The sequence below is a fragment of the Aulostomus chinensis genome, chromosome 14 (assembly GCF_037954235.1).
Source record: "Aulostomus chinensis isolate RoL2024-O1b breed Wild chromosome 14, RoL_Achi_v1.0, whole genome shotgun sequence".
In the NCBI taxonomy this organism is placed as follows: Eukaryota; Metazoa; Chordata; class Actinopteri; order Syngnathiformes; family Aulostomidae; genus Aulostomus; species Aulostomus chinensis.
The window spans coordinates 24242717-24257878 of record NC_141333.1 but is presented as its reverse complement, the minus strand read 5'-3'; the positions used below and the strand labels follow the sequence as shown (position 1 = coordinate 24257878).

The 15162-nt window shown below is 42.5% G+C and overlaps 1 protein-coding gene across 6 annotated transcripts in view; it reads left to right on the top strand.

The window, feature by feature from the left end:
* The first annotated feature begins 8615 nt into the window (after positions 1–8615).
* The window catches only part of tmem131 (transmembrane protein 131), a 29920-nt gene continuing 23373 nt past the window's right edge, over positions 8616–15162 (top strand). Inside the window, exons 1-4 of one of the 6 annotated variants that reach the window (XM_086224873.1) lie at positions 8616–8906; positions 11541–11602; positions 11797–11837; positions 14159–14227. In XM_086224873.1, the coding sequence (XP_086080999.1) occupies positions 8741–8906; positions 11541–11602; positions 11797–11837; positions 14159–14227 (338 nt within the window). In that variant the 5' untranslated portion in view covers positions 8616–8740. Of the gene's footprint in view, positions 8907–8985; positions 9133–9207; positions 9230–10456; positions 10476–11540; positions 11603–11796; positions 11838–14158; positions 14228–15162 lie in introns of those variants that run through there. The other 5 variants (XM_086224876.1, XM_086224877.1, XM_086224878.1 and 2 more) reach the window with 5 other exon arrangements.

The window sequence follows — 15162 nt, the reverse complement described above, 5'->3', positions numbered from 1 at the left end:
GAGCTTACAAAACATAATTAGCTGGTATTTATGTAGTATTCGGGAGATACGATGTGAAAAACAAATATAATGGAGTGTAACGTTGTAAATGTACCTGCAGATAAGTGCATCGATATTGCATGGACGAATCAAGTATTCAAATGAGATTTCTTTCCTTTGTAGATGCTATGACAACATGGAGATTCCTGTTCTGTCCAATATGGTTTTTAATTTCAAGTTTTTAGAAGTAAAAGACATAAATAGAATATCCCTCTTCCTCAAATTGCCAGTATTACCTTCCCGTTAGAATATCTAATAGCTTTTATTATATTTTGTATGGAATTTTTCAAATATTGGATTATTTTTACAAGAAGGAAAAAATGTGTAAAAAAAAAGATTAATTAACTAATTGATAAATAGGGGGAAACCTGATAAGAATAAAAAAAACAAGTAGTGCACAATATATTATTATTATTCATATGAATGAATAAGATTACAGCAGTAGGTAAGTGTATTTATCACATAAACTAGAGCTGGTCAAAGTTTTTTGCATGTCATAATAAAGTTAAAGAGCTGAAACTGGAGTGCTCTCTCTCTCTCTCTCTCTCTCTCTCTCTCTCTCTATCTCTCTCTCTCTGAGATGCTGGTTCACTAAGGTTTGTTTTTTTTTTAGAGTGTAAATTTGGTCAGTAAAAGACCTGATGGATGACGTATCCATATCCCCAGTGTCTGAGAGGCTCGAGCCGGCCGAGACAAAGGCAACGTTTCTCCTGCCATCATCAGCTCAGGGCCTCAGCATCACCCTCCCCACCTCAGCATCACCCTCAGGCATTAGGTTAGAAGAGAAATCCCTTGGCAATATACGGAGCGGCGCCGCTAATCCCAGCTTAGACTTGAGTACCTATTTCAGCCACTTAATGCCCCCACATGGATGTGCTCACTCAAAAGAAAAAGACATTTTTGTTGCACATTTTTCACTTTTTGCATAAATATCGCCACAAATTGATGAGACTCATCAGACAGCGGCTGCCCCGAATGACCTGACCCTTTAGCTTGGCTGCCCGCTCTGAGATATGTTATGATTCTGGTCCAATAATCATCTCTGTTATTCCTTGTCAAACTGTTCTGCTGCCGTGGTGATGCTTTTTTGTGTGCATTTGTATTCATCTCAAAGGGGAGGGAATTAGCATCACAGCGTGATAGACGTTAGGATTGTCCTCACTGAGAGTGCCTTTAGGCAGTCCATTAATAGACACGGCTATATACAGAGAAGGTGCTTAGATGGTATACACAGACAGTAACAGCCAGGAATAATGACATCAACACTTCTACCTATTGCTTCTAGCTCCTAAATATACTTCAGATGCAATTTGTTGGAGCTTTAACACTAATTTTTGATGCGAAGATGTGCAATGATGTGAAATATGCACACAAGTATACTGTGTATGTGCATCTACATACACATACTTATATAAACACAGACATGCCATTTTTACATGGCAAAGAGAAAAGAGGTTGTGCTGAAATCTATGCTTGTACTGTACACCCATAGAAATAGAAAGGGTGAATTGAGAAAAGCTACATTTTTTGGTTGGGATCTGATCGTTTCTTTTCTTCATAAAATGCTGAAAGTCCACTTTGTCTCTCTGTATTTTGCACATCTGAGTGTGTTGGTACGTGTGTGGTGAAACTGAAACAAAAAAATCTGATGTTCAGGGCTTGGATCTTGTTCTGCCTACATTTCTCACTTAAGTGACGAAGCAGGCTTTTTCAGTGCCTCGTTCTAACTTGCGCTCGATGGTACTGCGCAGAAATACATTCAAGTGTCAAGTGTCTGCCCAATCACTCTCCCTCCTCCAAACCTCATTAGGGTTAGGACAGTCTCCAGGTGCATGGAGATCTATTGAAAGCCTCTTTACATGCCCGCTGGACAACACGTGGAAATTACTGCACCCTAAAGCCTGCGATGGCTTTTGTCGAGAGCATCATGCATTTCCAAGTCGATCAGACTCTGCATCCTCTTCATTTGTAATCCTCAGCTGTTCAACAAAGAGCTGCATCCACACTGATTTGATGAGATGCTAATCAGGGTCGATCACTGGCTGATAAGAGACACAGAGGAATTGCATTTTTACAATAACTTCCCTCTTTTGTTACCACCACCAAGGAGGTCATCCTTCTGACGAAGTTTGCTTGTCTGTGTGTCTCTTCAACTGAATTTCATCAAGCTTTGTGAAGGGGTGAAACATGAGCCAAGGAAGAACACAATAAAGTGTGGAACAGGTTTTTTTTTAACTTTGGCAAATATTACATCTTCTTTTTTTTTAACATTGAGTTCAGTTGAGTTCTTTCTGGCAGAGGCACGAGCTCTCTGAGTGCTCTTGTTCCTTCCATATCGAAGCCTGCGTAAACATGAACAACCTGAATCCCCCTGCTCTGTTTGCTTTGAGTGCTTGCTGTACATTCGAGCTAAGTCAGGTAAGGATAGTCATTGCACTGCAGGACAAGGTAAAGCTGTCCCCACAGGCACAGGGCCAGCTCGTAATCAGGTGACCAATACTGAAGAAAGCATTTGAGGAGCTGCACTTCATTTGTGTGATTGACTGGAACAAGCCTGGTAAAGATACTCATTTCAATCACGACTAAATAATTTGAATTGCTGAAAGAGGGCAAGATGCGGGCAGCGATCAAGGCTACTTCTTGGTGTAAACATGCCTTCTGTGCGACATGAGTCAGGCCAGACTGGACCTGCCCGTCTGACATGTTTGATCAGTAGAACGCATCATCTGAAATAAAACAGGCATTTATTCAGATGCCATATCTATTTATTTTTGCAATTTTCTATCCAGAATGCTGAATTTCAACCAAACAGTCAGCTAAATTTGCACAAGTGACATTCACATTTGTTTGTATTCATGCTTTCCTTGACTGTGGGCCAAATCCTGAGTGGAAATATCTGTTTAGTTGCTCAATGTTCATCAGTGTTCATAAGCTATTAACTAATTTTGTCTGTGTGGTGCAAATAGAAAGCTAATGTCCTCTTTTCCAAAGACATGAACACAAAGGAGAAGCCAAATACATCTGCAGATTTTCCTCCTTGGTCTATAAGCAACAAAAATACTTTATATCGTATTTAACATGTGTTGCTCAGTTGATGATCATGATGAACATAATGTGTGAAAATGTGCGTGAGAGGGTAGGGGACACCACAGGGATCCATTCTGGGTCCCGTCCTATTTGAATTTATCAAAATTCAGACTTCTTTTATTGAAAATGTTGTGTCTTTCCAGCCCAGCTGTATGAAGATGACACTGTCTCTTACCATATAGCTAAATGATAATTTAAATCAAGTTTAATTAATTGATACTTTTTTTATAGCACTCTTAAAGATTGTGAAATGGGATCCATCTATCCATCCATCCATTTTCTATACCGCTTATCAGTTAGGTGCAGGGGACAGGGGGGTGGAGCCTATCCCAGCTGACACTGGGCGAGAGGTGGGGTTCACCCTGGACGGGTCGCCAGTCCCTCGCAGGGCCATCAGGAGCAATTAGGGGCTCATATCTGGCTACAAGGGTACTTCAACATGGTCACTGGGGGAAGTAGGGATCAAACCAACAACCCTTCGGTTGCTAGACAGTCACGCTACCTCCGAGCCGTGCCGCCCTTTGAAATGGGATGTTTTCTTTAAATTCATACTTTGCAGACCCTCTGATTGCTGTAAGGATTATCAAAAAGCAGCAAAAGTATACTTTCAGTTCCTTTAAGTATTCAGTCATGAGACACCAAGTGGAAATGTTGCCTATGCTTGTGTGTTTGTGTGTGTGTGTGTGTGTGTGTGTGTGTGTGTGTGTGTGTGTGTGTGTGTGTGTGTGTGTGAGGGATTGTGAAGAGCAAACATGACATGTTTTGCACTGCTGTTGAACAGACTGCTGTGTCCTTGAAACGTGCAGGGAGCTCTGCAGAGGAAACAAGTGTTTTCTTCATGGTGAACTGCTTTTTCTCTCAGTTATTCAAGTGTGTGAACGCATCCAAAACACACGTATGATCTGTTCCTTACTGACTAAATATAAAGATAAAACTATTTTTAAGGAAATGGATTGATTGTAAGATACTTGGAATGTGATCAGAGCTGGAGCTGGATAGTAAGTAGGCAGTCAGGTGTGTCTCGGCAGCCAGTATCAGTGTGAGTGGCTGTAAGGGCTCTTGAGCTGATGAGTTGCCGCTTGTTCATCAGACTCCGGGGATGATTGTTTGTCATTATTTCATTCCACATAGAGATGATTTATCCCATGATAAACACTTAGACTGGGTTGCTATAACAACCTCAGGGAAAGGAAATGTTTGATTCCTGAGCTTTTGCCTGAGGCATGGAGAGCAGCACCACTACATGTAAGTGTGCAGAATAGCGCGACAAACATCGTTCAACACAGATACGGCAGAATGTATCAAATAAAAGCCAAAGATCTTTTTCAGAATTCAAACCTAACAATGTAATGAGACGTATTGATAGTAACAAAGATGATTTTGCCTTAAAAGATCAGCACTGTTTGCAGAGTAACAATAAAAACTGCCTTTGAGATTTTAGGTTGGCATATTTACTGTTGAAATATTACAGTATACAAACTCTGTTGAACCACAAACAGAAATGAAATATATCTTTTTTGAAAAGGGCCTCTGCTGAACCTCAAAGTAGTGCAACATGCCAAAATTAGCATTTTTATTCTCTACTCTACTCCAGGGGGGGCTGAACCCTATCCCAGTGGCTATGGGCGGGAGGCAGGGTTCACCCTGGACAGGTCGCCAGTCCATCACAGGGCCAACATTTTGAGACAAACAACCATTCACACTCTCATTCATACCTACGGTCAATTTAGAGAATCATTAGCGGAGTCCCAAATCACATGTCTTTGGATGGTGGGAGGAAGCTGGAGTACCAGAGAGAACCCATGCAGGAACAGGGAGAACATGGAGACTCACCCAGAAAGATCCCCTGCCCGAGCCAGGACTCGAACCCAGAACCTTCTTGATGTGAGGCCACAGTGCTGACCACTGCACCACCGTGCAGCCACTTCAACTGTTTTAAGTGTTGTTGTTTTGTATTTTTTAAACATATGACTAGGTTTGCCTATGTCTGCGTTTGAGAGTCAGTATATTAAAGAACCACAGGGGGAAACAACTGCGCTGGGGACCCCTCACCTGTGAAAGTACTCCGGTTTGTGAATAAAGACACCATGTTGACATTTGACTTCTTTTATGTAAACTTTCAGCAGCAGGTCAGGCTAACTCCTTTTTTGGACCCTACGTGAACCAAAAACTTTAACATAGCTGCCCTGTACAACTGCCTGACCTAAAAACAGGCTCACCTAAAAATGCCTGACTAAATTATTCAGCTGTTTAAATCAAAAGTATATTTAACAATTAACGTATTATTCATGTGCATTCGCATACTTACGAGGGAATTTCTAGCACGATATACAGATGAATGTATCATTTTGCTGTTGTTAATCTTCTGTCTCCATTAGCTTCCAGCAACAACAATGGGACCAGCATGATTTGTTTCTGATTTGTAACACAATGAAGATTCATGTGGGAAAAACAAAAATCTTCATGAATTCAAACCATCTGGGAGTGATTAATTATCAAGCAAAGTATCCTTTTTTGTTGTTGTGAAATATCAATTTAATTCCACCTGTTTGAACCATGTGCTAGGGTGGGTTGTGTAATCTGTGACGCTCTTTTTGAACTGTTTAAGTTGTTTATGCATGAATTTACTCCCTCTCATACCTTACCTTTGATTTTCTGAAATGTGGAAAAGAGTTTCATCTCTCGGTGTGTCTTTCCACAACTATATCTAGTTTATTAAGAAAAAAGAAAGATGAATCGGACTGTTATCACAGCAGCATGACATTTCTGAACGTGACCGATGAAGTTAATTACGATGTCTTTCCATCTCGTGTCACAGCTGCGTCAGTGAGATGACACGTACAATATCAGAACCCTGGTCCACCTTCATGGAGCACAACTGAACCTTAACTACCCCTGACTTTACTCTGCCATGACTGTATGGCATGTGATTAAATCAGCAATAAATCTTACTAACAATAAATAGAAGAAATAGAGTATGCATTTTAAACCTTTTTTTAATGAAATGCAAAGACATGACTTCATATTCAAAATTAATTCTTGGAACTTTCTTAGTAATAATCAGCAATATTAGTAAACAGTTGCATGGAGTCTCATAAAATTTACCATGTCAAATCTCCAATTGCAGTTTCAGAGCGTCTTAAAGATGTGTTGGAAAGTTGTGAGTTGCATCCAGTTAAGTAGCAAATTAGTCTGAACTGGGCCTGCAGAGATGACGGAAACCGTGCAGGTATCAGCGAATAGCGGAGCGTTAAGGACACTTCTGCCCTCTGCAGGAAACCTTCAGAAATGCAGTCAGCAGCCTGCCACAGATGGAACTGATGACACTGGTCACCTCTCACTGCCGGAGCCAACGTGATCTTTAGTGTCACGACTCAGCACACACACACACGAATTAAAACATTTGCTATCCGTTGTTATTTGCGACTCCAAATGCATTTCTGCTTTGACAGCATTCAAACTGCTCACACACATGCCTGCCATGCAAGGTGCTTAAGAGCTCATCAGGAGCAACACTGTCTTGCTCAAGGACAGGGACACTCAAGGAAATGGTATGAGGAAGTGGTGACTGAACCTCCAATTTCCTGACAGCTACTGTATCCTCAAAGCTATGCCACCCCATGTGTGTTCTTGAGTTGATTCTATTTCAGGTTAACTTACTTCAGTTAAAAACATTAACATTAACATGCATTTTTTTCCTCTTTTTTTTATCCACGCGGATCTGTATGTGTAATTATGTACATAATTGCTTCCTCTGGCTGTTTGACCTAGCAGGTAATACTCCAAACCAGGAATCCACATGTCCAGGAACCTAAACAAAGCTGCTGAGCATTCTACAACATGATAAACAGGAATATCATCTTCTGTCATACCAGCCGAGTTTATTGGCAGCAAAAGTTGAAGAGAAACCATGAGAATGTAAAATCATCATTCAGTTTCTGCTAAGACGCCCTGAAAGGACTGTGTGTCATTTTTGATGCGAACGTACTATCGCATGATTCATCTGTGTGCTGACACTGTTTATGAGTAAATGAAACATTTTGTCGGAGGAGACAGACATGTTACTGGATCTTTTCAGACCGTTGACTGTGAACATTCTGTACTGTCCGCCGAGATGCCACGAATGTTGCCTCATGTCAAAGATACTTGGTCCGTTTTCTGTCTTCCCTGCAGCAAAACACAAGTCTGTCCCCACAGTTCTGGCTCCTCAGCCTCCCCCAGACCCATAAAGCCTCTACAAAACCATAAAGATTCATGATAGTCAGATTTGACAATTTGAGAGAAGACCCAACAAGGGTTTATATGTAAATCAATCCTGATCTACTGCTCTAAGCATGACGGGTAGGGATTGTTGCCATCATGTAAACTCAGAGGAAGATTGCATCATTAACTGCCTCGTCCCCTCTTGATGTCTTTGGACTGTGGGAGGAAGCTGGAGTATCAGAGAGAACCCACGCAGGAACAGGGAGAACATGGAGACTCCACACAGAAAGATCCTGTGGTCCAGCCGTAACCTTCTTGCTGTAAGGCGACAGTGCTGACCACTGCACCACCACGCCGCCCTTCCTCACTTTAACCAATCATTCAACTCATCATTGTTCATTATCAGCTTGTAGCCACATGTGTATTTGCTGCTGATATACAACATGCTCCCTTGTGACTAACAGCTGGTATTTACATTGAGTCATAAACAATACACAAATGTGAATTAGATTGGTCTGATTGTCAATGTGCGGATTTCAGATTGAATTGCAAAAAAAAAACAAAAAACTGTGTTGGTTTTGTTCGTTAATGATATAATGATGCAGAAATCTAAATTTGCAGAGACAAAAAATTCAAGTTAGTTGAAAACTAACAGAAAAATACGTTCAAATGTGCAGCAGAATATGGACATGTTAACTGTCCTGTTACGTCCTTATACACTGCTACTTCCTTACTACATGCCTCACTTAGACCCTCATTATTCACAGATCCATTTCAAAATCTCACCTAACCCTTCATTTATATGCTGCCTATGGGTAAGTGATTCCAGATGCAAAACATGTCATAGACTCCGCTGCATGTTTTCACTGGGTTATGGGAGGACAGATGAAATTATAGCTGATCAAAAGCCAATAACTTAAGTTCTACAATGTTGGCAGGGGAGTTAATGACCAAAAATATAAAAACACTTTATTAAAAGATGATATCTGAACGTACACTAGCTATTATGCAATCCAAGGGATGGGCGCCTGATGACAACTCAACAATGAAAATTGCTGGTAGTGACAACAAATTGTCTGATAAAGAGGTCACCGCTACTTTTTCAAAGAAACATCCCCAAACCAGCCTGCAGTGGCATGAAGACTCAAAAAGGAATGAAAAATCAGCATGTCTCTTTTTACGAATTTATGCGGTGACCTGCGAGGTCAGCACCTGGAGAGGAGTCGTGCTCCCTCCGCTGCAGCAGGAAGCAGCACACGCCGCTGCGCGTGGATGACGCCACGTAAGGAACGGAAGAAGAAGATGAAGAAGAAGAAGCCGAGGCGAGGCTAATAGCAGTTAGCTGCTCAGTGGAGTTCCAGTTTTTTCCCCACGGCTATGATTGACAGAGTCAGCAGAGGTGTACACGGGCATGCCCTACCAGTCGCTCGGTTGTCATCCTAACAGACAGGGCAGCAGCATGGCGGGTCAAGAACCAGCCCCGAGTTCTCGCCATTCACACTCAAGAACATCTTGTATCGGATTATTGAGGATGTTATTTATTGCTTTTATTCACACGACGCGGGCTAATAAACAAGGTTTGTAACTCTACTGGCTACGTCCGCATTAGCTAGCGCTAACTTCCGTATAGACATTTCTCCGAAGTGCGGTTTGCGGTTGCCTCAACGGGCCAACTTACTCACAGCTAACGCGCTAAGGCGAACAACTCTTTTATACTGTTAATTGTAGCTTCCTCGAGATTCCAAGACAAGTAAGACGACTGTGTTTGAACTGGTTGAGAGCCAACCACCAGTCAGTGTTACCGTGAGTTAGCTATATGTGGCCTGAAATCCTCCACCAACGTTTAACGTTAGCGCCGTGTGTTTCTTGTTGTGTTGTCGTCCCTTTACACGTATTACACGTAAGTTAGGCTAACTTGCACACACAACCAAAATGCTACCGAGCTGGAACGCTAGCATCATGGCTACCATTAACGTTGGCTCACACCAGCCGCTGTAAAAAAAAAAATCCCTAATTAAGTGAAATGTAGAGATGCCAGGCATTAACTTTGTCCCCCCCCGTGGGCAGCGGACACCCTGCCGTTACTTTATGAGAGTCAAATCATGTAGATGTTCGGGAGCAGTCGGATGCCTGTTATTTGTAAACGTGGCTGTTTTGATTTTGACCCCTGGATGGCTCCAGCTTGGCACTGCTCGGTCCGCGGGACAGATGACAGCCGCGGGTGTCCAGCTGTCAGGTCACGGTGATATGTCCGCCACTCGTGAGCGGACAGCTGCCGTCCGACAGGAGCTGTGCCAACTTTGCTGCCCAGAAAACAGTTAAGCTCGGCACCAAACGAGCCTGTACTTGATATCCGGGGGCAGCGTTCGGCTAACACAGCGACTAGGGTCAGATCAGTTTCTCTTTCTACTAACGCCGGCAAGCTTTGCAAATAAGTTAGTGCTGGCTTTGATGAGCAGGTCAGGTGGAACGACAAGTGATTAGATGGACGGAAGGACTGAAACCGCTCCTCTAGCTGCAGTCCCGATGAAAACCTCGGCTGTCCTTGGTCAGCCCTTGGGGCGTAGAGCCTCACTGTTAAGGCATGATTCGAACAGGTTAAGCGTCCCAATGATGATCTGCTCATTTCACTCCCATCAATTGTTTAAACGGCCAGCTTGTTTTGCTTGCAGGACGTTACCACGCTTGCAATTTTTGTTACTCATAAGCTGTTATCAAGGGAAGTAGTGATTCAGTGATAGAGCTGGTGAGTGCGTGCAGCTGTCTAACTTTAACTTCCACCAGCCTTATTGGCCTACACTCTTTTCATTACACAGAATGTGTTTTTTTTTTAAATAAAAGACTTAAAGTAGATCAAACTCATCAAATGTAAAAAAAAAAAAAATAAATAAAGAAAAAGAAATCCACATCCTGACAGGCTGAAGTCTATTAGCTGTGAGATGTATCTGCGGTGCGGTTGCTAAAAATAAAGGAACTATGATGTGTTGCATGATGTGATTAGATTGGTAAATCAGTTAAATCTGAGATGAGGTTTGTAGCTCGCAGGTGTTCATTAAATGCCGAAGTTTCGCTGCCACTACATTTTGATCTCGATAACACGATTCTGCTGACGGTACACGGCGAACATGATCCCTCCGTGGTGTCAGGTGAGGAGCTTCTCATTAGAGGGGAAAGCTGCTGATTTATAGGTTCTCGAAGTTTGTTGGTTCGTTTTAGAAGCAAATAGCATGAGACAGGAAACGTCCGTCATACATGTTGATAACAGCGTGATTAGTAACGCTTTATCGGCCTCACCACACACCATGATGTCAGGCTAATGTAGTTTTGAGTGATTGTAACATGCAGACAAACACAAGCTGGTCCTGTGTTCAGTTCTTCATGGAATAATAGTTTGGTTTGAGGATGGATGAGACATCAAGGCACAAGGCAGAACCTGCGCACAGACATGGAAGTGAACCCGTCTGTCTGATCTCAAAGTACAAGAGAGTAAAGTTCAAGCCAGGAGTTGCTTTCGCTGGTATCGCTTAGAAGTTCAGGAATAATCAAATGACTTTTACTTTCAAGGTTTGGTAGCCAGTGGGAAGCTGTCTTTGTCTGACCTCATCTCAGTTTTATGGTAGATGTTGTTATTGCTCACCTGAATCTGGATTACCAATCAAACCAGTCGGGTATCTACTCTGACCTCCTGTTCAGTGACGGGAAACATGGCATTTCATATTGTTCGTTCCCACTTTCTCTGTGAAACAACTACCTTAGCTATTTCAATCTACTTATCATGCCATCTTTGTTCACATGTTCAATCCTTCACATTTCTGAAACTGCCTGAAATATGGCATTGGTCCCTCCCGTTGAGGAATGCCCCCGTATTTACCGATGGTAGTCACCTGGGCAAATATTGACCGATACACTAGAGAAACAAGAAAACAGTGTACATTATTCTACCTTTTAATGGTATACTGCTTTGTACCCACTAAAGTAAAGCTTTTGTAACCTTGGGAATATACAGTATCTTGTTGTCCTTAAGCGCTAACAATTAGCCAAGCTAGTAGATTGATTTCATATTGATATTGGATTGATTGTACATTGTACCGTGGGGTTTAGAAATGGACCCCTGCTGTGCCCCCGTTTCTGAGAGTGCAGTGATACTCACCTGATGACTTGATGCAAACCCTGCTGTTGGTGATATTTACTGGTCTTCCTGTCATTCGTAGCATTCATCCAGTCGGACACAATTCTAGAAGTTCTACATTTTGGCGAGGGAAGCCTTTTACAGGTAAACCTTTTTCTTCCTGTTTGTTGCCATCGTCTCTCTCCTGCTAACTTAGAGGACGAGCATTAAACCGTCATAGACCCAGAGCTTGGAGTCAGGTCATTAAGCTAGCTTCCCTCTCTCTCTTTCTCATTGATGTACATCGATGTGATTTATCGTTAAATTACACTAAAATTATGTCTTGCTTCCTTTTGCAGGCAGAGTCTGACATTGATTTTAGTTTATATCATCAACAAAGGTAAGTGTTCAGAACATCTACCGCTCTTTTTGCAGCCAGACCACCGATGAAAAGAATGTTTATTCTAGTGAGCACCCTACATACAGTAAAGTAGTCCATACAACATGTGTTCAGGAGCTTTTTCTGTCCTGTAAAGCTTCTATTGTAAAGTGGGAAATGTAAGCATAACCTGAGGAGCCATAGAATTGATTTAATGGGGAAATTCGAAAGCAGCCTTTTGCATGCCTCATCAGGCTGCCAGCTTAAACAAGTCTAGCATTCACAAACAAAGTGGCAATTAACAGTGATGCCCCTCAAGTCAAAGTGTAAGTAATTTGCAAATGTGTCGGGGGGTTGGGGTGTCACGTGAGGAAGCAAGTACAGAAAGATTATTTTGTCAAGGATCTTGGCATGAATTTTATTACACCTGGCAGGCATGAAAACAGTCAGATAATGTCAGATAAGGAAAATACTTGAGCATCACAAGCTACTAGCACTGGCAGGGCAAGAGGCCAGCGTGAAACATACTGCTAAGTTTGGTAAACATCATAAAATCAGAGAGATAGAAGCGGTTGTTTTTATCTGGACCCCCCCCCCCCCCCCCATGGCCTCAAAGGCAGGTACATTTAAATTCCCCTGATTTCTTACAAAAATGGCATTTGGGGAAGTTATGACTTGGTTTCCAGTGTGAATAGAAGACAAATGGCTGCAGTGACTGTTTAGAGACTAGAAGAAGTCTCCAACATGCTCATGCTGGAGTTTGCTCGTGTGTCTGACTGGGTGGAACAGAGTCTCTGTTTTCACATCAACAAGTGCAACAAGGAGAGAAAAATACAAATGAATCAGGTCATATCATGCTTTCATACCACAGCCCTCACATAACTTTGCTACTTTGTCCTTACTTTTCTTGTCCTGTGTGTTTTGTCTGGGTGCAGCTGCATACAGTGAGCCTCAACTATTTGTACAGTGTGTTCTAGCCCGTAAAGGGTTATCTTGCATAGGCATAGCATGACCACTCCCTTGAGAGAGTTGTGGGCGGGAGAGCGAGAGGGTTCTTTTCTGTATGTCGTGTTTCAGAGGGGGTTCAAGTGTTTAACTTCCCCTTTCTTTCCAGAGTTTGTGGAAAGGCTGTTCTGTTTTGTTTATTTATGATCTCCCCCTCTCGACTCCTCTTTTAACTTGCCTTGTGAAGAAAATTGCAAACATACTAGCCTGCAAAATGGGTATGAAAGTGCTTGCGTGCGTGTGCTCACGTGCACACTCAACTTCAGGTTAGTCTGACATGTATAGCTGAAGCCAAGAGGCAGAGTCCACCCCCCCCCCCCCCACCCCCCCCAGCTAAGGGGCTACTCCAATTACTGACATTCAACACATTAGCTCTGAAGCTGCACAGAATTCACAGCCAGGATACATTTGAATCAGTAATCCCACAAGAATTTGAATGAGGGAAGTGAGGACAGGGATGTAGATCATAGATGATCCCAGAAGAACAGTGTGTGTTCGGGTGACGGTGTGGATTACTGTGCACCTCAGGAGATGGAAATCCATCCCGTCTCTTGTGAGAAGAGCTATTGGAGCATTGTCTGCTCCTGTGTGTGTGTAGACTGGTTGTAAATAGGTGAAACTGATCTGCACTAGCTCGTCTGGCTACGGGCTGATGTTGGAGTAATTATGCTTGAGTGATATATTAGGGGATTATCACTCCAGTACCAAAAAAACTCCCCAAAACAACCGAAAAACTGGACAGATATCGTCATGGTTCATCGAGCTCTACCAGGAATAGTTCTGTGCATAGTGACTTTTAGGTATTTGGGTTGCATGCATTGAATTAATTAGAGCTTGAGCCACGCCTGCCTGAATGATAGCGATTGTTTCCTAGACATTTCATAAGGGCTTTTCTTACAAAGCTCTGCTGGATATGAATTGCCCAAGAAGACTTGCTTCTCCTGAGGGAGGCCCTGCCTATTGTTAAGATGCACCTGTTGTTAAACAGGTTGGGTGAGGACAGAGCTCATGCCTGTGTCCCACCACCAGGCTAATACTATAAGGTGTTGTGAGCGAGAGCCGCCTCACTCTGAAGAAGGTGCTCAGAAGAGATCCTCCCCTCTTCTCCTCTTATCAGTTAGATGTGTTTCTTGCTGCTCCACTCTATGGATTCTCATGGAGATTTTCTATTTGGAAATAACTGCAGAAGGGAGCGGTCCCATGGTCGTCTTATTTCATTATTAACTTGGTGCACCGACCATGCTTGTGTGTTTAGGCTCTCGTTTGTTTGAAATGCACACAAACATGGATACTTTCCTTCCTCACCTGCTGCTCCTGTCTCATCTTATCTGTCGCAGCACGTCTCCGCACCGTGGGAACTGCCGACCTATACGTTTTGAGCCTCCAATGTTGGACTTTCATGAGCAGTGAGTGTCTTTTTCAAGTGTTTTATGGTCACCGTGTTTATTACATTTTGTCTATTTGTCTTTGACATTATTAAACCTGTATGGACAGGTGCCAAGTTCTCTGTACTCCTCCTATTATGAAGTCAACACCTCTTAACTACCATGGTGTCTGATGCGCTACTGTTGTTTGTTTGAACTTGCGCTTGTAAAAGGGCCCTTGAGTGCTTTGAAAGGTTCCTGTAAGTATAATGTTATTGTTTTTACTATGCGAAGATGAAGCATAAATTGTATAAACGGACACACCCTGAACTTAATGACACACACAAAGGTGTAAAGAAATCTGTGGACTGCCCATCAGACCAGAGCCGGCACCTAGCTTCACCTTGGCTTGGTTTATTAGAGCACATTCCACTCTGACAGCAGTTGTCTACCCATGTTTGCTAGCCTGTCCCAGCCTCTAGTGTAACCTACATGAGGGAGACACCTAGCTGTCTCAGCCTATGCTACCCTGTCCTATGGCCTCAATAAACAATCCACTTATCAGCTACTCGTGTATTTTGCGAGCTCTGGAAAAAAAAAAACAAAAGCTGGAGAAATCCTCAGCCCTCCCTCTACCACAGAGTAAAATCAAAGCAGGACTGGATTTAGCTGTCTTCATAAATCAGGCCACAGAAGCTAACCTAAGATGTGCTTTTGAAAAATGTCTTCATATTATTGGAGGGGCCATTCATGAATCTTCTTTAAAAATCCCCTTAACTGATCCAGTTTTAAAATAGCCGATGTTGAATAGTTAGCATTGATAGGAAAGAAATCTGTAAGTATTTAATGTGCTGTGTTATTTAGCCAGTATTGTGCAGAAGTTGAATGATTATGTATTGTGTGCGCACAGTGAGTATCATTAAAAAATCCTAAATTTCAGAGTTGCTGAAACTCATTCTTTACTTGAGTAGAAGTAC